Raw genomic sequence first — 22,736 nt, 5'->3', positions numbered from 1 at the left:
GCGTGAGCAAGTGCAAATAGACTATTAGTCCACGCTGGTTCTTCGCTTGCGGATTTTCTTCTTTTTTCTTCTACCCTGAAGATGGAGGCGATACGTTCCTCCGAAACGTCCATTAACACAATATCTACATGGTGCCACATCCCAGAAGACTGCCTTCTTCATAGTCACCGCCGTGAAAGCCTCAAATCTTACATGTATTGTGTTATTTTGTTGGAAATAGAGATCAGGGCGGTGGCTCCGGCGCCTTCACAGAACAGAAACAGAGTCCACAGATTTTATTGACGTTTCATTCATTCATTCATCAGTGACTCTACAGCCCTTTGTTGGGTCCTGGCCTCTTATTCTGTTCCGTAATCTATTTTACACAGTCGGTAGGGCTCCTTGGGCGGGGATCAGCCCGTCACAAGGCCGCTACCTACACACAGGACAACACAAACAGAATAAACGCACGCACAGACATTCATGCCTTGAGTGGGATTGGAACCCAGTTCATGCCTTAGACCGCGCGACCACCGTGATGAGCGTTGAGATATTTATTTCTCTAAAATAAAGAAAATTAGGCCGTATTTCTTTTAGTTGTTGTAAAAAATGAGACCAGACTCTCACACTACCAGTGGACACGTTTGCAACGAAATTTTACAACCATGCCCGCAGCTCGTCCACCTTGACTGTTTTTAAGAGAATGTCAAGACCTGGCATTCACTAGCAAAGTCTAGAGCTAATGTAAGGGAAAACGAGGAGCAACGTTTTTTACTTCCACATGTATTATTCATACATGGTATATTTATTTAACATATTGTGGGAAGTAGGCCCGTTGCTAGGCGGCGACCGATAGAGATAGGCGACTGTACAACAGAGGAATGACACTTTCTGCGCGGTTCGCTAAGCAACAAAAGAACAATGTTTTCTGTGCGGTTCGTGCCGATATGTTATAAGTAGGACAGTCGGAGCAATGAGTTAGTTGTGGGACAGTCACCAGCCGGTAAGAACCTGAACACGGAAGCAGAGGAAATTGTTGGGATCCGTCAGCAGGCAACAACTGGTGAAGGCAGGAGACAGAAGACTTAGTACATGCTGTAATGAACTGCAAAGTATGTGAATCAGCTATGGCGCTATAGTTACGATCTATAAGTGTTCAATAAATCCAATTACCAATCCATACCCCGTATATAGTCACACATACACGTGACAATATTATGAAACCTGTGTTTTGGTACATGGAGACTTAATTCACAATAATTAGACGTAGAATATACTATTACAAAGTTATTGTTACTACAAGAATGGTCGTTATTTTCTGCCATGAAGAAATTATCCAACGAAAAATCTCTAGTATTTATTAATCAGTGCTTATAAATTAACAGTTTTATAGCCTTATCATTCCCGTAGACTAGCGAATCGTGACGTCTTAATCCGACTTTGGTTAGATGATTCCATTAAGCAAGAGCGGAAAGAATATGGCGGCCCATAAGATGAATCCAGCCAGGAGACCCAACAGTGACCAGGATTTGAGAACGTCCCATCCGAGTAAGACATTTTGGCGCCGGGCAGTGGAAGTAGAGGAGACCACCTGGATCTGCGAATGAACAACAGTGGAATATCGTATACACACAGATGCCCTCGAAATACAAACCCATGCCACCTTCCCCGACGGCAGGCTGTTCCATCCCCCCTCCCCCAAGCTTGAGCTTTTATCACAAGTCAACGAACTCCTGCAGACCACGAAAGTCTTCGCTTCCTTCCTTTCCGAATTGTTCTCATTGGACTGTACTAGCGGTTTTCGTTTTCCAGCAGGGTAAAAGGTTTTTATCTCTTCCGCTATGCCCAAACCTAGTAATGGAGGTATATTCTCAGGAGTAAAGCGACTGGAGCCTCAGTCTAGAGCAGGCATGTCAAACTCAACTTGTACAGAGGGCCATCTCAGCCCTATAAATAATAGTCCAAGGCCGCACTTCAAAATAGAAATATACGTTAGATTTTGATACAAGTAAATTTAATTCTATTTATTATTTAGGAATAATATCATTTATAATTACCTAAAGTCACATATCTTACAGTTTTAAAAAGCAAGAGAATGTCATTTTTTGACAAGTATCAAACAGCTTTTCAATGTGCAAAAAGAGAGATTACACAAGAAATTATGTTAGAAATAGCAAAACATTGAATTTCCTGCAGCCTGCTAATTTATGTCTGCGTGAGACTTCTTGTCTTCTGGTCTGTTGGAAAATTCTGTACAAAAAATATTTATACTAAAATTTCATTATTGATTTTAATATCAATTAGCTCTAAAAGTTGAGGGGCCGCATGTTTGACACGGCTGGTCTAGAGTTTAGGTCTAGAATGCATGGAGCTTTAACACCACCAATCCCACCCCCACTGTACATGCGTCCATAGTTCGGTGCTTAGTCATAGGAATGACAACGTTAACCAGATAATACAGACCTATCCATTTCTTTGCACCCGATGTAGAATGCTGATGTTTTAATTGTCTTGGCTGAAACTGATATTGACATTTCTTTTCTTTCTCAGACTTCTTCCAGGTGTCAGAAAGTCATGCAAAAGACATACATAGTGTGAAAACAGACAAGAAACTTTAAGCAGAATGACAAGAAATATAAATTTCGTGCTGTCAATCTGTTTTTTGTAACTGAACTTTTAAGAAACAATGTGTTTATGTTCCTCTCTAGTACCCAAGGCCATTAGAACGTTGCTCTGGGAAATTTGACAGCATTGTGATCATAAGTGAACGTTACAATCAGGCACTGAAGCACTTACGCTTCATTCTCAAGAGTTCCCAGTCAAAATCTCAGCTTTAAAATCTATTCTAGCCGAAGTAAATGCAGAGGTAGTACGAGATAGAGTCAGTAAATAGCTCACAAATGGATATAGGGCATAAAACATGTTATATTCGAAACTCGGAAAAATATTTATTTCTCGACATGTCCTCCATTAAGATTGATATTCTTGTCCCATCGCTTTACCAGTGCGTTGAAATCCGCAGGATATAAGCCCTTTAACTGTAGTTTCAGCCACTTCCGTTTCGTCATCTGCGACCTTCGAATGTCCTTGAGATAAATTCTTAACCCAATTGTGGACCGTTTTACGCAGCAAAACTCCCTACCGTAAACATGAAACATACCTTCATGAATAGCTTTTGGGTTGAGTCCTTTTGCATATAGAAACGCACAGGATAATGTTGCTCTTCTGTAGTATGTTCCTCAAGGACGGTCGCCATGTTGACTACTGAAACCAGCCTTTGAACTTGCGCTTGCGCGTCTGCTGCCTAGACTATCGTGAAGCTAGACTGTGCTGCTACCTAGTGATACACTTGGAAAACCCGTTACGTCCATTACAGCTGTTTTACCTCCATTTGTAACCTATTTACCGACTCTCGCGCATATTCCAATTGGGCCACAGATGCCACTGGTCTGAATGCTCCCAGAGCCATGACCGCTTCGTTCCAGGTAATTTTCAGTTCAACATTCACTAGTCATCCTAGCATTCGATGCTGTAATCTGAATTTCCGAGTGCATCTTTAAAGAGACCGTAAATAAATAATGACCATGAGTTCGAATCTTGCCAGTTGATAGTCGTGATGCTTGTCACCTCGGTGGACACTGATCAAGCGTATGTTCCCGTTTCATTGTACTTCATTTTTATCTCCTATCAATGACATTTCACTTTACTCTTGTCAGGAAACTTCAATGATACAGAGTCTATTATCTCGAGCGTCCGAACTGTGTAGAATTCACTAAGTAAGCACGCGACAAGTTAAGGGGGATGATTTTCTTGCACAAATTTTAGCCGTCCAGTTTTCAATTTTATCTTTTGTAGATAATGTTTACCCCTTTCCCCCTCCGGAAGTCACTGGTCCCCTTGCGGGATAATTGCCAAACTGAAAATAATTAACTATTAAAGCAGAATAACTTCACAAAGCAACTACAATTAAACTTCTTTGCACGAATTTTCAAGAAATACACTTACATGCTTGAATGCTTCCCACCGCGGCGGCACGGGTTCGAGCCCGAGTCTGGTCAAGTGGGATTTGTGGTGGACAAAGTGGCGCTGGGGCAGGTTTTCTCCGAGTACTTAGGTTTCCCCTGCCAATCTTCATTCCACCAAATTCTCCATCATCATAATGACCCGGGGCAGGTACAATAGGCCAATCAGTGGCCGACGTGCCGAGTGGACCCAACTGGACTCCACCCCCCAATATGCGAATTTAAAAAAATAATACATGCATGAATATTATCTTCCAATAGCAGTTCTGTATGCAAAAGGAAAGTATAAAAGGAATCTTAACAAATTACATGAAGTATGACGTTCGTTCGTTAGAAATTCGCTAATCACACAACTCCCGAAACGTCTTTGAGAGTACTATAACCTCACATATACAGAGAGAAGCGCCTGATTAAACTCGTTACAAGTATGAATATTACATAATTTTAAAAATAAGCGCGTAGAATTACAGAGGTAATTGTCGTGTAAGTTTAAAACTTTGTATGTGGTATGAGGTTGACTGTTTATTGCGACCCTCTTGTTGTCAAAGAAGTAACCCTGTGTTACGCGAGACTGTTTTCTTGTATGACACACAACTTAATAAACTGAACTATAAATTAAATACCCGTCCATTTTATTAATAAGTCTGTCCATGTCAAGTATATCACATACACGTTAATCACACTATGATAAATAAATAAATAAATAAATAAATGTGGTGTAACTCCGTGGTTTTAGTCCTCAAGCGAACTATACCGACAGAGCGACCGCCGCTTGACGGCGAAGTTAGTCCTAACTTTAGCGGATAGAGGGTGTCGCATGGTCAGCGCAACGGATCCCCACGGCCGTTAATCTCGGTTTTCTAGACCGGAGCCGCTATTTCCTTGAAATAGCTCCTCAGTTATCCTCACGAGGCTGAGTGGACCCCGGTGCAGACCCACTTACTTACTTACTCATGGAGCTGAGCCCTCCTGGAGGAGCCGCCAATTCTGCAGCTACTCAAGAATTTCCCAGCATTTTATGGAACCCGAAGGTTCATCACCTTGTTCACAAGAGCCCTCCACTGGTCCCTATCCTGAGCCAGATCTATCCAATCCATACCATCCCATCCTATCTTTTTAAGATCCATTCTAATATTGTCCACCCACCTACGTCTTGGTCTTCCCTGTGGTCTCTTTCCTTCTTGCTTTCCCACCAATATCATATACGCATTCTTCGTCTCCCCCATTCGTGCTACATGACCTGCCCACCTCATCCTCCTTGACTTGATCATTCTAATTATACTTGGAGAAGAGTACAAGTTATGAAGCTCCTCATTATGCAGTTTTCTCCAACTTCCTGTGACTTCATCTCTCTTCCGTCCAATTATTCTCCTCAACGCCCTGTTCTCAAACACCCTCAGTATTCCAGGCCCACTACTTCACAGAAAATCTGATAGCGCCGGGAATCGAACCCGAGACCTCTGTATTTGTAGCCAGGGATTCTTACCACTAGACCACAGAGGCGGTCATAAGAAAATAAGTTCCTGCAATAAATTTCGAATATATACTTTTTCGATATCATAATTATATAAAGCTTACCTGAACGTCATCTTTCTGCTGCTTTGCTTCATCAAGTTGAAACGCACCGTTCTTGGCACCAGTAGCATCCATTGGACCTGCAAGTAGATTTGATTGTTTGTTTCCTTTGGAAGTGCATATCGTTGCCTCGGCAGCTGCACACAGAGGCGCTGCGTCTGGACTATATACTGGATATTCATTAGTCAAAAATACTTTCAAACCTTCCTCGGGGCTTGACTCTGCTTTCTCATTTTCCTCAAGTCTTCCAGAAGTTTCGAATGTTTCTGTAAATGGCGAGGTTTCGGGTGCATCTCTGGACACCTCAGGAGGTTTAGTAATTTCTGGCAAATTCGAAATATCCCAATTGGTGGATGACGCAGTTTCGTCCGAAATGCTTGATGCGCCTGGATCGCCGGGATGTTCTGTGTTGGAACACGCCCTCTCAGATTCCCCTGAATTTGTAGGCATTCCGACGTCTGGTAGGAGGCTGCTTCGTTATTTATGAAAACTAATACGCGATTGAAGTGCCGACACGGTCGGTGTGGCCCTGTTTCCTGCCAGGTACACTAACTGTATCTGGAAGCTTTATCTTGTCTGGAAACAGACCGTGCTCATCGCGATTGTATTATCTTATGAAAGTAATCTGTTTTGAGGTTATTATTTCATTATTATTTATTCGAGTTATTTCTATTGTGATTTTTTAAGTTATCTTTCTATACTTTGCTCATGATTCCCATGAAGTCCCCTCTTTTTTTCCCCATTATATGTCGCAAGGTCGACCGCCTCTGTGGTCTAGTGGTCAGAGTTCCAGGGTTCGATTTCCGATGGTACCAGATTTTCTGAGAAGTAGTGGGTCTGGAACTGGGTCCACTCAGCCTCGTGAGGATAATTGAGGAGCTACTTGAATGGAAGAGTAGCGGCTCCGGTCTAAAAACCCGAGATTAACGGCCGTGGGGATTCGTTGCGCTGACCACGCGACACCCTCTATCCGCTAAACTTCGTCAAGCGGCGGTCTATCCGTCGGTATAGTTCACCTGCAGACTACAGGCCACGGAGTTTGTTTTTCTTATAGGTTTATAAAGTTTGATGTCTTCTGAGATGTGCCGCTGTATAGCTTCATAAATCGTTACAGATGTTTTGAAAAATCTACTGGCTCCATTATGGGGGTAACGCATTCCTATGAATTGTTGGTAAACACTGAAGATGGAGGCAACATATTCCTCCGTAACGATTTACCAGACTACATGGCGTTAGATCGCAGAAAACTGTAATCTTCATAGTCACCCACGTGAAAACCTCAAATCTAACATCTGTAGGCCGTGACATAGCTCAGGCTGTTAGTCGCCGGGTTCGAGCCCAGGTCAGGTGATGTGGGATTTGTGGTTAACAAAGTGCCACTGAGGCAGGTTTTCTCCGAGTACTTCCGTTTCTCTTACCAGTTCACATTCCACCTACTGCTCCACACTCATTATCATCTATCATCCGGGGTTCCATCGAGGCGGCCCGGGTTCGATCCCGGATCTGGTCAAGTGGGATTTGTGGTGGACAAAGTGGCGCTGGGGCAGGCTTTCTCCCAGTACTTCGATTTCCCCTGCCAATCTTCATTCCACCAATTGCTCCACAATCACCCTCACCTATCATCTGGGGCTGGTACAATAGGCCAGAAGTGGCAGCAGTACAAGGGACTTAGTCCCACCCCGCTAGCAATAAAAAATCATCAGGGGTTTGAACAATAGGACAGTAGTGGTCGAAATACTAAGTGGACTCAGTCTCACTCCATCCCAAGAAACTAAAAACAACATAGATCTGTAGCTCAGAATAATTCATGTGACGATGTATTCGCAGGAACGAGGCAGCATATTAGCTATATATATTGAAAGCTTGCAGTTATCCAACAGGCCGCCATTCGCTGCAACCCTCGGGCGAAGTCGCTTTCACTGTCTTGTGGCTCTGTTACGTAACCACGAGAGTTCAGTGACTATATAACCAATTTGGAACCAGCACCGTTATGCATGATTTCTCTTGAATAACAGGTATTCATTCAGCTGTGATTTCTGATGCACTGGGCGCGTTCGTCATTGTTATCACAAAAGACTGTCTTTGAATTCTATCCGGACTCAGTTCAGCCTCTTCTGCAAATTCACAGTATCTGTATCCCATGCTAACCACCACAACATGATGGCGTAGAAGGGCTTGGAGGTAAAGTTCAACACATACTTACCCCCAGCACTACGAGCTGGATAGACGGAGGATAGAAGTTCGAGTCCCCGTAGGAGCAAGGTTTTCTCTTCTCCACGTCGTCCAGACCGATTGGCGCACCCAGCCTCCTATCCAGTGGGTATCGGAGGCTCTTTCCCAGGGGGCAAAGCGGCCGGGGCGTGAAAGTGACCACTCACCTCCAACTAGTCCCCCCATACGTCTTCGTGGAGCATCGCTTATTATTTAAGCACAAGGGTCACCTATACTGTGAAGTGAGTTGAAAGTGAGGCTCGATGGGCCCCAGGACCGGTCTGTAAAAGAGAAAAATCTCCCCCCCCCCTCTACTGCCCTTGCCCTACTCCCACAAATTGTCACTTGCATTCTTGCACGTTCCCTATGCGCTCTACAAGAATATTGGGTTCTGTGTTCGGAAGGTGCCCAGTTCGAGTCTCACTCGAGACACCGACTATCCTGTCTGGCGGTTTTCGTCAGTCCCTCCAGGAAAATGCACCTTAAATTTTCCACGACCATTCCAATTCATTATACACTTTTTTTACATTGTTTTTTTAAATAGTTTACATTCCCTACAGAACGGACAATACTTTGCAAGACGAGGCACCGACTAAATAATTAACATTAATATTACTACATCTACATCACGAGCCTCCAGTACATTTTTATATATACACAAAATATAGAATATTCCAATTTGTCCGTGGGAACGCAACAAAATTACAAAAACCAACGACTGACTCGATGATGTAAAGCATCTATCGAAGAATCTTCATTCTTGTTTTATATTATAACTTCTGTTTTATATAATCTAATTTATTGTATTTTTACGTCAAGTATTTTATATAATTAATAATATTGTATCCAATTTTACTAGTACTGCGGTTCAGTGGTGTATATATGTTAGCCATGTATTTGCCTGATGATGGCTACTGATAGCCGAAACATGTAGCAGAGCTCAAACTAGGCACTGATCTTGATATTTGTTGTGTTGTGACGGTTGTAATAAAGAGGCTGTATCATTATACACTGTCCTCCAGTCATCCAATGGTCAGCTTCGTTAATGTTAAGGCCTTTGATAACTGAATTCCACAGTAAGAGTTTCCAGAGGAGAAACTTGTCGTTTTAACTTTCTTATCGACATTTAATGGAGGTACGGGATAACGTAGTTGGTTGAGGCACTATGCTACAAGCCGGAAGGTCCCATGATCGAATCCCGATGAGGTGGATTTTTTCAATTGACATCCTTCCAGCCGCATTATGGCCCTGGGGTCGGCTCAGCCTCTAACAGAAATGAGTACCAGGAATATTCCCGGGGGTAAAGAGCGGCCGGTTCTTAAAGCTGACAACCTCACCGCCACCTGTGAGCCGACTGTCTAGAAAATGTGGAAGCCTCAACGTCTCACAACCCTACGGGCCTCCACGGTCTGTTACAGGGATAGCTTTACTTTTTTTACTATTTTATCTATATTTAATAATGAAGCCGAACAGAACACGAAGAAATATATTACTCCGGTTGTTCATGGATGGGTATATTACATGGCTTTCATGAGCTAAACCTGCTGAATGTTTGAAACATATTTTACTGTAAATTACGTTTCATTCTGGAATGTAAATGGAATGCACATACACTGTTTCTAGCCGTACAAAATGTACACGTAACAATGTACAAAACAGTTAAGTCTATATAGTACATTCAGTTCTTCTGTCACCAGTTGCCTTCATGAAAAACACCTCCTCGCTGCTAATCTTATCAAGTATAAAAACAGACTTTACCCTTTCACTGTTCAACTTACCGACTCTTGTAACTCCACCTCTGCACCTGCAGCTCTGTGTTACCGTGTCTCATGACACGTGCTTTGTGACTCATTCTATAGAGCAGTAGTTTCCAAAGTTCGAGGTGCGCCCTCACTGCGAGGAGGAAAGCTATGTAGTAAAATTTGATTGTTATAATTCTCAAAATGTCAAGATTTAGATTATATAATTTCGTGCATATGTAAACAAACAAACTCCGGGGCTTGAGTCCGCAAGCGAACTATACCGACCGCGCGACCGCCGCTCGTCGGCGAAGTTAGTGCCAAATTTAGCGGATAGAGGGTGTCGCGTGGTCAGCGCAACGAATCCCCACGGCCGTTAATTTCGGTTTTCTACACTGGAGCAGCACTTTTCTTGAAACAGCTCTTCAATTGTCCTCACGAGGCTGCGTGGACCCCGTTCCAGACCCACTACTTCTCAGATAATCTGGTAGCGCCGGGAATCGAACCAGGGACCTCTGGATCTGTAGCCAGGAACTCTGACCACTAGACCACAGAGGCGATCGCGTGCATATGTAAAATCTTCAGAAATAGTATTAATTTATAAAGACTTAGAACTTGTTGATTTTAAAAATTACAAACTGAAAATTTTGTTGTACATACACATGCACAAAGTTTAGTACGAGGACACGACAAAACTTTTACTAAGCCCAGCGGTTGTCTGTGTGTATGTGTCTCTCTCTCTGGAAACCATTGCTATAGGACGTGGCACATAGCTTTCCTACATATAACTATCATTATAACTTCTCTATAACTTTCACAGACGTGACTCTATAAGGTTCCACTTCCTCTACACACCACAAAATACAATCACACAAACAAGTAATGTCCCTCTTTGTCTGTAACTTCAGTATGTCACATTCGATAACGTGAATGTTGACTGTACATTACAGTACTCGCGTGTTTCCAGATCTTGCAATATAATTTATTATGAGACTGCTTAAGGGATAAGTTTGATACTTTAAAATATGTTTAATTCTGTGTTACTTTCATTTTTGGTTATAATTTACTTCTATTGCGGGGGAGCTCCGAGCTGTACAGTCAACGTTATTTATTTCTTGGGCCTATTTAAATAAACGGCTTAAAATAAATTAAACAACAAATAAGAGATCTCCAAAAGTAGCTGCTTTTCGAATCCACACCGCAAGGTTTTGCAGAAATTACCAGTCTTATAACCAAAATTTTGTTAGCAATTTCCTGCCATAATTAAAGCATACATTTCCAATCAACTCATGAGACTGTTTTCTTACATTCAAGTTATTTGCATATCCAGATCTAGTAAAAGAGTTATCATTTTGTATGAATCACAAAACCGGAAACTCCGTTTTAATTTTGAACATGATCTATGCAGTGTTCGGCAATACATCGATCATTCGTTTATAAATTGCTTCTGACAAACACAAAAACTAAACTTGGATGGTCATTCAAATTGTTCTATCCTATTATGATCAATAAGTAAAAAAATATATTAATTTAATGAACAGTTTTTGTGGGGGAGATATTTGAGATAGGAATAACATTGTAAGTTAATCATTTTTATGTCTGCTGGTAACTTCCATAATATCTCTACTAATTTCCCGTCTATAATTTTTGGAGTTGAAATTATCTGCTGGAAACGTCGATTTGAAAATGAAAATGCTAAAAATAGTGTTCGTAATTGTGAAGTATCAAGAAGAGATACCAGTAATATCTAATCTACACACCGCATCGTTCCCGTTTTCATAACAGAGAAGCCTGAATTTAATGTTTTATACTTGTCCCACTCCTTCACTGAGAAGTTCTTCAAGATAATTTGGGCCTCTGAAGTGGTTTTACAGATCAGGACAACATTGGCGACTGTTAATATTTTTTTTTTTTGAGCTTGACACGTGGACTTGTTCCTTAACGTAAGATTCAGTCCTATCCACGGTCAAACAAAGGACATCTGGCTAAGCACAGTGTACACCACTACCCAGACGATGAGGGACCCTATGGCGCTAACTAGGAAGATTGTCTTAAGGCGATGCCATGGGCTCTCGGGCGGCTGAGGCGCCGTGGATTTCTGGTACTGCTGCAGGTTCCTCTGATGTTGTTGATGTAATGAAAGGCATGCATCCGTGCAACCGGGTACGCCGTTCCCATTGATTGTCGTCAGAGTGACTGCAGGTGAAGCGGGCGATGACACCTCCCCCATCTCCACTGTAGCCCTTCGGTCCTGCTCAAATCCGACGTTGTCCATCTGCAAACATTATTGAAACTGCATAATGAGGAGCTCCATAACTTGTACTCTTCTCCAAGTATAATTAGAATGATCAAGTCAAGGAGGATGAGGTGAACAGGGCATGTAGCACGAATGGTGAAGGGGAATGCATATAGGATTTTGGTGGGAAAGCCAGAAGGAAAGAGACAACTGGGGAGACCAAGGCGTAGGTGGGTGGACAATATTAAAATGGGTCTTAGAGAGATAGGATGGGATGGTATGGATTGGTTTGAACTGGCTCAGGATAGGGACCTGTGGAGGGCTCTTGTGAACACGGTAATGAACCTTCGGGTTCCATAAAATGCTGGGAAATTCTTGAATAGCTCCACAATCGGCGGCATCTCAAGAAGGGCTCAGCTCCACGAGTGAGTGATTATTATTATTATCATCATCATTATGGGTATGCAGCCCCTTTGTTGGGCCTTGGCTGTTTTTTCACTTCCCTATACGTCTTCATAGCGTAGTGCTTAATTAGTTAAATACAGGGACAACTTGGGGCACGCGGTAACATAGTTGGTTGAGACACTGCTAGAAGTCTGATGGTCACGGGTTCGACTTCCGATGAGGTCATTGGATTTTTAAATTGACCTAATCTAGCCGCACTCTGACCCTGGGATTGACTCAGCCTCTAGCAAAAATGAGCACCAGGAATATTCCTGGGGGTAAAGGGCGGCCGGCGCGTAAGGCTGACATCGCCGTCATCTGTGAGCCGATTGTCTAGAAAGTGTAGGAGTGTCGACGTCGCACAACCCTGTGGGCCTCCACGGCCTGTTATAGGGATAGCTTTACCTTTTTTTGCTAGTGGGGTGGGACTAAGTCCCACTAAGTGGGATTTGTGGTGGACAAAGTGGCGTTGGGGCAGATTTTCTCCGAGTACTTAGGTTTCCCCTGCCAATCTTCATTCCACCAATTGCTCCACAATCACCCTCACCTATCATCTGGGGTGGTACAATAGGCCAGAAGTGGCCGCAGTAAAAGGGGCTTAGTCCCACCCCACTAGCAATAAAAAAATCGCCAATTCTGTAAGGCGTCGCCCTTGACTGCTATGAAATTAGACGTAGGGAAAACATTTCTGTGACAGCACTAAAACAGCGTCTGGCTTGATAAGGCGTGGAAGGCCGTTGAACTGTTCCCTCCACAGCGGTTTCTCCCTGTTTCCGGGTTTCACCCAATTCTGGCTCAAATTGTTTTATCAGCATAGGAGACTAGGCGGCTCCACGGTCCACAAAACCGCAGATTGTGGCAATGAATAAGATTACTGGAGGTGATAACAAAAGTTAGGTTCGAATTCCAGATTCCAGTGTTTGTTCGGTGTAGGACCATGCATCTGTTGAGCAGCACTGTCCCTGTTGTCATGTGTACGGGGGTACGCTCTAGATTTGATTGATTGGGTTTATCAGACGTCTCTATTACAGTTTCACTTGATTACAACAGACACATCTGACTCCTTGTGGATCTTGCACTAGCCTCTAGTCTTCTCTTCTCTATCCTTCTGTATTCTTCTGTCGTGTTCTGTCTCCCGGGTTCTCATCTCCAGCAATCTTCTAGTAATCCTCTTGAGGTGGTTCTTGGCGTACCGTATAGAAGACACCGAGTCGAACAGCTGATTTCTCTGTTGTCATGAAAACGTCCTTTCCGTTGCTATGGGAACAATGTTTACTCAGCCGTTGTAACTTTCTGTGGCCGTTGCCTATGAGATGTGTTCAGTAGTTCCTCTGTTGTGGTGATTATTGAGACCGTCGTTGCTAAGTAACCGAAGTTCTACTGTTGACCGCGTTACACGGGTTTTTCTGGCTCCATATCTTAATTCTTTGAGAAACTCGTCACAATGCGATCGGTCCCATAGAAATGTGAGGCTCCTTAGATGTGCCCCAGTTCCATGCACATGAACAATGATCAATGAAATTCTCGTAAAAGGCATTAATGACGTTGGTCTGTAAATAAATGTAGAAGAAAAATTACGACGTATCTCTCTTATTTTCGAAATTCATGACGAAGCGGAAATATAAAATTCTTTTAAAAAGTATTTTGAACCCCCTTCCGAAAGTCGGTAACAAATAAACGTAATATTCGTGATGAAATTAAGAACATGATTCAGAAATTGTATGCCGTTATTCAGTTGAGAATCATATCTGCTCCTCGTCTGCCTTCCTAAATGCCATGTACTGAACTGTGACCGGAATTTTTCATATTTCGATCGCGATTAACTGTAACCGAATTAGCGAGGGGTTTACCCGCGCGTGTATCTGCTTGCATCTCGAGCGAAATTCTCTAAATATACATCAAAGCGAAAACTGCTTTAAACAAAAATTGTAGAGAAAATTAAAATACATATTTTATATTCTTTTTTTTTATTCCTAGTGGGGTGGGACTAAGCCCCTTGTACTGCGGCCACTTCTGACCTATTGTACCAGCCCCAGATGATAGGTGAGGGTGATTGTGGAGCAATTAGTGGAATGAAGATTGGCAGGGAAGCCGAAGTACTCGGAGAAAACCTGCCCAGCACCACTTTGTCCACCACAAATCCCACTTGACCAGACCCGGGATCGAACCCGGGAAGCCAGCGACTAACCGCTTGAGCTATGGCGCGGCCCATATGAGGTTTTTAGGTATAATTTAAAAGAAATAAGGAAGCAACCGCTACAAAATTGTTGCGTTCTGCCCGTATTTTATAACCATGAGAATTTGAAAGTCGCTTCCACGTGCCCGCCCACAGCTGATATGATTTCAAGATATTCTGCCAAATTGCAGTGGACAATGCAACTGTGAGCAATGTCGACTCCACAGCTTTATCATCTTGTGACAGACAGACAGATAGACAGATTAGACAAATTTGTTATGATGAGTGCTAATAATAATGGTAATTACGCATATGCCTTTTTTTTATTTTCGTTTTTTTACACACTTATATGTGAGATAAACATTAATTTCTGTATGATCAAATTATGCTGTCTTACGGCAAGTCGGCTGATAAAGCATTATCACATTAATTAAGATTTAGATGAATCAAATTATCGTATCATGACTTGGAGTCTGTGAAATATGTCAGATTTGAGGTTTTTACGGCGGTGACTATGAAGAATGCCGTCTTCTGGGATGTGGCGCCATGTAGATCTTGTGTGATCCGACGTTTCGGACGAATGTATCGCCCTCCATCTTCAGGGTAGAAAAATCCGCAAGCGACCACGTGCTCACGCCGATTCTTCTCTTGCGGATTTTTCTGCCCTGAAGATGGAAGGCGATACATTCCTCCGAAACGTCGGTTCACACAAGATCTACACGGGGCCACATCCCAAAAGACGGCATTATCTATGAATATGTCCGCCTTTCGAACCATATCGCTCTTCCACATGGTTGACGAATGTTCGTCGTATCACTTTTTTTTTTTTTTGACGATGCTCATAAAATCAACCAATTCCATGGAACAGAGTCCTTTTTGAGAAGCCACAAGTTGCTCAGCTACTCATGGATTTCCCTATATTTTATGGAACCCGAAGATTCGTTACCGTATTCACTAGAGCCCTCCATTGGTCCCTATCCTGAGCTAGATTAATCTAGTCCATACCGCCCCATCCTACTTCTCTAAGATCCATTTTAATATTATCCTCCCACCTACGTCTCGGACCTCATTTCCTTCAAGCTTCCCACCAAAATCCTGTATTCACTCCTCCCCGCGCGTGCTACATGCCCTGTCCATCTCATCCTCAACTTGGTCATTCTAATTATATTTGACGAAGAGTGCAATTTAAGAAGCTCGTCATTATGCAGTTTCCTCCAGCCTCCTATCATTTAATCTCTCTTGGGCACAGACATTCTCACCACGTTCCCAAGTACCGTAGGCCTGTGCTCTAAGATCAACGCACATCGACGCGTTTCAGCTCAGTACTAGAGGAAATTATACGTAAATGAATGAGGTAAAGCTACCCCTGTTACGGGCCGTGGAGGCCCATAGGGACTCCCACATTTTCTAGACAATCCGCTCACAGATGGCGGTGAGGTTGTCAGCCTTACGCGCCGGCCGGCTGCCCTTTACCCCCAGGAAGATTCCTGGTACTCATTTCTATTAGAGGCTGGGTCGACCCCAGGGCCATAGTGCGGCTGGAATGATTAGATCAATTGAAAAATCTAATGACTTCACGACCTTCCGACTTGTAGCGTAGTACCTCAAACAACCTACGCTACCGCGTGCCCCCATACATACGTAAATGGATCAGTTAACTGTACAGTTATTACTGTAATATACAATTTTTGATGGGCCCTTTCGCCATTTATGTCGCTGTATTTGAAGTAAAGTGGGCAGAGGAACTCCGTCGTGTTATGCAGTAATGGCCATGTCCAGACAAGACGCATTTCGTTGAGCCAGTCGGTATTGACCGGCTGAAGGTTAGCAGTTACGAAACATCGAGTGACATTCGATACTTGAATTAGTTTTATTTATAGATGACCTGTGGACAATCCTTGTAGTAGAAAATGACCTCATTTATGACACTACAGTAAACAGACGAAATCTGTCTTGTGTATGATTCCGAATATTTAAGAGACGCTAAGGCACAAAGAAGATTTTGTAGCTAGCACTATTTAAAAACAAAATACGAAAGTCTCTATGTAGTCTCACTGTGTGTTTCTGTGTTTATTGCCTATATTGGCTTTGTATCCTATGCTGTAAAAGTAAGGTAAATTGTCCCTCTGATTAACTAATTAAGCACTACGCCATGAAGACGTATTGGGGGAGTGGATGTATACAGCCACATTTTCTTGACCTCGGCACTAGTTGGAGGTGAGTGGTCAGCTTCACACGCCCCTGCCGCTTTATCTCCAAAAAAGAGCCCCCGGTGCCCATTATATAGGAGGTTGGGTGGACCCCAGAGCCGGTCTGGAGGATTGGAGAAGTGGAAATTCTTAACTCTACCGGGACTCGAACTCCGACCCCTCAGTCGTACAGCCCGTATCGTGTCGCTATACCAACTACGCTACCCCGGTTCCAATCATATGGTGTACTTTCTTCGATATCCCTTCAGTCGATTATAGTGGACATGGGCGATAACGGACATCCTGCCCCCCATATTAGTCCGTAAGATAGTTCTGAGTCTCAAGGACCGAATACAGGGCAAGACGTAGGCTGCGATATTTTCTTATTGCTACTGGGGTGGAACTAAGTCCCTCGTACTGACACCACTTCTGGCCTATTGTACCAGCCCCAGATGATAGGTGAGGGTGATTGTGGAGCAATTGGTGAAATGAAGATTGGCAGGGGAAACTGAAGTACTCGGAGAAAACCTGCCCCAGCGCCACTTTGTCCACCAAAAATCCCACTTGACCAGGCCCGGGATCGGGAAGCCAGCGACTAACCGCTTGAGCTATGCACGGCCCCTAGGCTACGCTAAGTATCACAAAGAAAACTTAACGACACATACTCGGCCTACCTACACTCCGATATGGTATAAATACAGCGGTGGCACGTACGAACGTGCAGTGCAAGAGCCCTATAACATCACGACCTGGCCCCAGACTGCATCACACCAGCAAGACAGGCATATAAACTGGTCAAATAGGCATTCACAACCAACTTGGAACTCTTTTGCCATATATACGTAACTCGACAATTTAATACGAATCAGAGAGGGCGCCCCACAAAAATAAGACCGTAAATGTCAAACGGTAATAATTAATATCTGATCATGAGCCCCAGATGGGGCTCGACATCAAGACTGACTGACTGACTGACTGACTTAATACGAATCCATATCCTCGATGTTTGTTTCTTCTAATCTTCATTGTTAGTTATGATGACGTACCTTCTGTTTCTGTATTACCAGCGCTGAGCAAGTTGACTTGTATTCGGGAGGTTTTCGGTTCGAATCCAGACCGGGATACAGACTATCCTCAGCCCCTGTAGGCAAATGTCAGTCTTCCTTCCGTGTCACTTCAACTTCATGGTTCAGGGCAAACTTTTCGTCTCTATATAATGTATTACTGACAGCGTCGGTAAATAAACTGCAGATAAGTAAACGTGTCAGCCACTAACAAATGAGCACCAGGAATCTTCTTGGGGGTAAAGGGCGGCCGACGCGTAAGGCTGACGTCACCGCCATCTGTGAGCAGATTGTCTAGAAAATGTGGGAGCCTCGACGTTTGACAACCCTATGGGCCCCCACGGCCTGTTACAGGGATTGCTCTACCGTTCACTCAAATATATTAATTCTTATATCGTAAATAAGAAAGTTCTGACACACCAATAATATTCAGATATGTAGACAATTAACACTTGGTCTCTGACATTAAGGGTGGAACATAGACTGAGGGTGCTTGAGAACAGGGTGTTGAGGAGAATATTTGGACCGAAGAGAGATGAAATGACAGGAGGTTGGAGAAAACTGCAATAATGAGGAGCTTCATAACTTGTACACTTCTCCAAGTATAATTAGAACGATCAAGTCAAGGAAGATGAGTGAGAGACATGTCATGTAGCACGAATGGGGGAGACGAGGAACGTGTATAAGATATTGGTGGGAAAGCCAGAAGGAAAGAGACCACAGGGAAGACCAAGGCGTAGGTGGGTGGACAATATTAGAATGGATCTTAGAGAGATAGGATGGGATGGTATGGATTGGATAGATCTGGCTCAGGATAGGGACCAGTGGAGGGCTCTTGTGAACACGGTAATGAACCTTCGGGTTCCATAAAATGTTGGGAAATTCTTGAGTAGCTGCAGAATTGGCGGCTCCTCAAGAAGGGCTCAGCTCCATGAGTAAGTAAGACAGTTAACAAAGAGACATATGAAATGTCAATCCTCTAAATGCAGGTTTCTGTTTTACCGACCCGTGAATCAGAAGATGCTAGCAACGGCTGATTTACGTTACACATTCGTTGGGTTAGTGTGAACGCGCCACTTGCACTTTTGTGTTCAGATTTATAACATGTATTTCTGTCCACTAAACTTGTTAACACGCATTATTATAACTAAACATACTTTGTAAACACCTCGTGTCTTGACCTGATATAACCTTTTAACGTGACTTGAAGCACTAGCCAAGTTTTTTTATTTCTTAATATTCCTAACATGTATCTATTTTCACTAAACTTGTTTCACGTCATAACACGCATTGTGCTAGCTGAACTGACCACTTAAAACACCTTGTGTTTCACCTGTTAACATCCTATATACTTGCAGCAATTATTGACTTGTTTCGCTTTCATGTTCGTAATAAACTGCAGTTATTTCCATCAACCTTGATTTACGTCATAACATAAAAGCTTTATAAACACCTTATGTTCTGACTCCTTTTATATCCTATTAACTTGACTAGAAGCACTTCTTACCGCGTTTTGCTTTCGTGTTCGTAACATATATTTACTTAAAGTAAAAATGAATTACGTCACTGCATGCGTCGTGATAATGTGAACATACTTTAAGAACATCCTGTGTTTTGACCCCCTATATCCTATAAACCTGATTTGGAGCACTTCTTACTCTGTTCAGGAGCATCACAGCGTTGCGGCTCGGTGACAAGACTTGGTGGCGATGTGAGGAAGACATGTTGTGTGTCCACTAACTCCAGTCTGTGACACTCGCAGATTGACATGAGCTGCTAAGTAACCTTTGACCTCGAACACTGCCCCTCAAAGAGATAAATCCTCTTTCCATCGGGGTTTACCGTGTGGTGTAGCCAGGGATATCCAAGGCCTCCTCGAAGAGTTCACTGGCGGTTAAATATCCGAAAAAAGGTGTGAATAATCGTTTCATAATTCAGATAACATATAAAATAGTTTTGTTATCCACACATGTCCTTGAAGTCGTGTTTATTGTGTGTTTGCATCTGTTTCATACAGCTCTGAGATAGACGGAGTAAAGATTGGAAATATCCATATTAGATCACATTGTTGTATGTTTATTTCCCCCATCGTTGCTAGGTAACGGGTCGGTAAACACGTTCCCGCTGCAGGACTACATACCGAACAGTGGAAGAACTGTTCAACGCGTCGTTTTCTATGCAGTCCGTGTTGTATGAAAGGAAATAAGGAGATTATTTCTTTCCAGAACTTCGTGTTCTATACATAGACATATGAATATTTTTTTTCCCCCTTGGCACTACAGCCCCAGTGGGCCTAGGCCTACCTCCATGAACTTCTCCGTTCACTTCGGTTTTTCTACATCTTACACATTCGGTAGGACTCCTTGGACGGGTGATCAGCTCGTCGCAAGGCCTCTACCTGTACACAAACACAGAAAAACGCACACACACAAACCAAACATCCTTGCCCTGAGTGGGATTTAAACCCACGATGACGGTTTCCAAGCGAGCGAAGATAGTACATGCCTTAGACCGCTCGGCTACCGTGACCGGCAGACATATGAATATTACGTTGTGAAATACGTAAAGGCAGAAGGAAGGATACTTTCAAAATTAACCTCGGGGAACACACCACCGTGTCTTGTCTGAAAGAGATTAAGTATGTGTGTTACCTAAGACATTTAGCTGGACAACCCTGTTTACCGCTTAACAAGCAGATGGTGTAGACTAGGGCATGTCGAGATCATGTACCAGATCAATGTCACAACTATAGGCCATTAAATTACACATCATTGGCTGCTTAATGTAAATCCTCCCTACTTCATTCCGGTGAAGTCCACCCACCGAACGTGGCGGTCGGATGGGTAACACTCGAGCTCTGTATTCGAGAGGAGGTGGGTTTGAAATCTCTAACTGAAGACTAGCTGTCCTGGCTGAAAATTTTATGATTTTCCCTAGTCCCTCGAGAAAAAATACAGAGCGAGGACCCCAGTTGCTCACAACCCTTTCCTTCCACATCCTAATTCAGCAACGGTTCTGTCATTCCACGCTATGTGATGTGGGGTGTCGACAGCGTGGTTAAGTAACCACATCTAAATACATTTCTTTTATTTTATGATAGCTTATGGCATGCGCATAGATCCAGAGGTCTGGGTTCGATTCCCGGCGCTACCAGATTTTCTGAAAAGTAGTGGGTCTGGAACGGGGTCCACTCAGCTTCGTGAGGATAATTGAGGAGCTATTTCAAGGAAATAGCGACTCTGGTCTAGAAAACCGAAATTAACGGCCGTGGGGATTCGTTGCGCTGACCACGCGACACACTCTATCCGCTAAAGTTGGCACTAACTTCGCCGACAAGCGGCGGTCGTTCGGTCGGTATAGTTCGCTTGCAGACTACAGGCCACGGAGTTTGTTTTATGACATGCGCAAGAGAAAGGGGAAAGCTGAATTAGCAGAAAATCAACGCCATGATCTCTGATACCAACAGCGGAATGTCTGTGTGTGCGTGCGCACGCGCGCGCGTGTCTGTCATCTGCCCTCTTCTCGATAATAACAGTCGTTAAACAGCCAACTTAAAAGAAAAACTTTAGATGACCGTGAAATACACAAGAGTATGATTTTTACCTGCGGTTTCGTATGATACTTGCTCTCTAGCGTTGAAGGAAGAATGTATAGAGTAAGGGTGAATTTGCCGGTCACGGTAGCCGAGCCGTCTAAAGCATGTACTGCCTTCGCTCGCTTGGAAACCGGGATCGCGGGTTCGAATCCCACTCAGGGCATGGATGTTTAGTTTGTGTGTGTGTGCGTTTTTCTGTGTTTGTGCACAGGTAGAGGCCTTGCGACGAGCTGATCACCCGCCCAAGGAGTCCTACCGAATGTATAAGATCTATAAAAACCGATGTAAACGGAGAAGTTCATGGAGGTAGACCTAGGCCCACTGGGGCTGCAGTGCCAAGGGGGGAATAAAAGGTGAATTTAAGAAAATTACTCTTGGTTTACATTACACTTAGTGGTATTCTAGTTAAGTTGTTCTCAGTCACTCCCTTCTTGATGACATTTGGACCTAAGCACGAAGAGCAAATGAGAAGCCTCATAATTTGCGCCACTCCTCAAGTCTACAGTGTTCAGCTCAAGTAGCAGGAGATGAACATGCGTGAGCGAGAAGAGAAATAAATACGTTTTTGTAGAAAATAGCTATTAGGAAGACCTGGGCATAGACTATAAGGTAAATTTGTCCATGTGCTCAACGAATTAAGCACTACGCCATGACGGCGTATGGGGGAGTGGATGTATAGATCCACATTTTCTTGACCTCGGCACTAATTGGAGGTGAGTGGTCAGTTTCACTCCCCAGCCGCTTTACCCCCGGGGAAAGAGCCCCCGGTACCCATTGGATAGAAGGTTATGTGGACCACAGAGCCGGTCTGAACGATTTGGAGAAAATTCTTTACCCTCCCGGGATTCGAACTCTGACGCCTTAGTCGTCCAGCCCGTAGCCAGTCTCTGTACCGACTTCGCCACCCCGTCTCCTAGGCATAGATGGGAGGGTAATATTAAAATTATTTTTAAATAAATGACATTGGAAGTTGAGGACTTGATTCATATGGTTCAGTAGTGGGCTCTCATAAGCATAAAGTGTTCGTAATTTTCTAGAATAGCTGAGAAACTATTAGCTTCTGAAGAAAGACTACTCGGGCCCCTGAAGTTAATTTGCTTGGGAGCAGTGATCTGAGCGATACTGATAGGTTGTTCGGTAGCGGAGAGATTCGTGACAAAAGGAAAGGGCCAACTAAACTCACAGCCCTAGAGAAGGAAATGACTGGTCGACTACAAAACGTGCCTTTGAAATCCCTGGCCAAACAGTCGGACAGCATCAGACAGTTCAGAATGGGATGTTTGATTTGGTCCTCCGAGAAATATCTTATTTTCTATGTAATGACAATTTTACATATCCCTGATCCACTTGTAAGTTACGACACATTTATGGAACCTATTTTAATGTGTTTATGTCTGAGTATATATGAGTTTATCATGGCCAGTGATTGCTGCATTATCGCAAAGAACGCGTTTAGAAAATGTTATTTGAATTTACCTTCCCACTCATGTTTCCTGTTAGCAACAG

The 22,736-nt window shown here is 43.4% G+C and overlaps 2 protein-coding genes across 4 annotated transcripts in view; both read right to left on the bottom strand.

Annotated features, from left to right (window-relative positions):
• Window positions 1-499: 499 nt before the first annotated feature.
• LOC111870131 lies at window positions 500-6,391 on the bottom strand. 2 transcript variants are annotated; one of them, XM_023862165.2, is made up of 3 exons: window positions 5,780-6,391; window positions 5,580-5,656; window positions 500-1,576 (listed from the first exon to the last, which is right to left on the bottom strand). In XM_023862165.2, the coding sequence occupies exons 1-3, from the start codon at window positions 6,024-6,026 to the stop codon at window positions 1,424-1,426; spliced, it is 477 nt and encodes a 158-aa protein (XP_023717933.1). In that variant the 5' UTR covers window positions 6,027-6,391; the 3' UTR covers window positions 500-1,423. The 2 variants fall into 2 exon arrangements, with proteins under 2 accessions (XP_023717933.1, XP_023717932.1); XM_023862164.2 differs by having other exon boundaries at window positions 5,580-6,391.
• A 4,997-nt stretch (window positions 6,392-11,388) lies between these two features.
• LOC111870119 overlaps window positions 11,389-22,736 on the bottom strand; it is a 36,262-nt gene continuing 24,914 nt past the window's right edge. Inside the window, exons 2-3 of one of the 2 annotated variants that reach the window (XM_023862143.2) lie at window positions 19,294-19,522; window positions 11,389-11,801 (exon numbers count right to left, since the gene is read on the bottom strand). In XM_023862143.2, coding sequence (XP_023717911.1) covers window positions 11,493-11,801; window positions 19,294-19,359 — 375 coding nt within the window. In that variant the 5' untranslated portion in view covers window positions 19,360-19,522 and the 3' untranslated portion in view covers window positions 11,389-11,492. The remainder of the gene's footprint in view (window positions 11,802-19,293; window positions 19,523-22,736) is intronic. The other variant, XR_002843798.2, reaches the window with a different exon arrangement.

Source organism: Cryptotermes secundus, unplaced genomic scaffold, assembly GCF_002891405.2.
Source record: "Cryptotermes secundus unplaced genomic scaffold, Csec_1.0 scaffold594, whole genome shotgun sequence".
NCBI lineage: Eukaryota > Metazoa > Arthropoda > Insecta > Blattodea > Kalotermitidae > Cryptotermes > Cryptotermes secundus.
The sequence above is the reverse complement of the archived record's forward strand: the minus strand, read 5'-3'. Positions and strand labels throughout refer to the sequence as shown.

Excerpts from the sequence above, each read along its gene's own strand:
- LOC111870131 (XM_023862164.2), bottom strand. The coding sequence starts at position 6,026 with ATGCCTACAAATTCAGGGGAATCTGAGAGGGCGTGTTCCAACACAGAA. Across the intron at positions 1,577-5,579 it reads AGCAGAAAGATGACGTTCAG|ATCCAGGTGGTCTCCTCTAC; the intron begins GTAAGCTTTATA and ends GTTCATTCGCAG.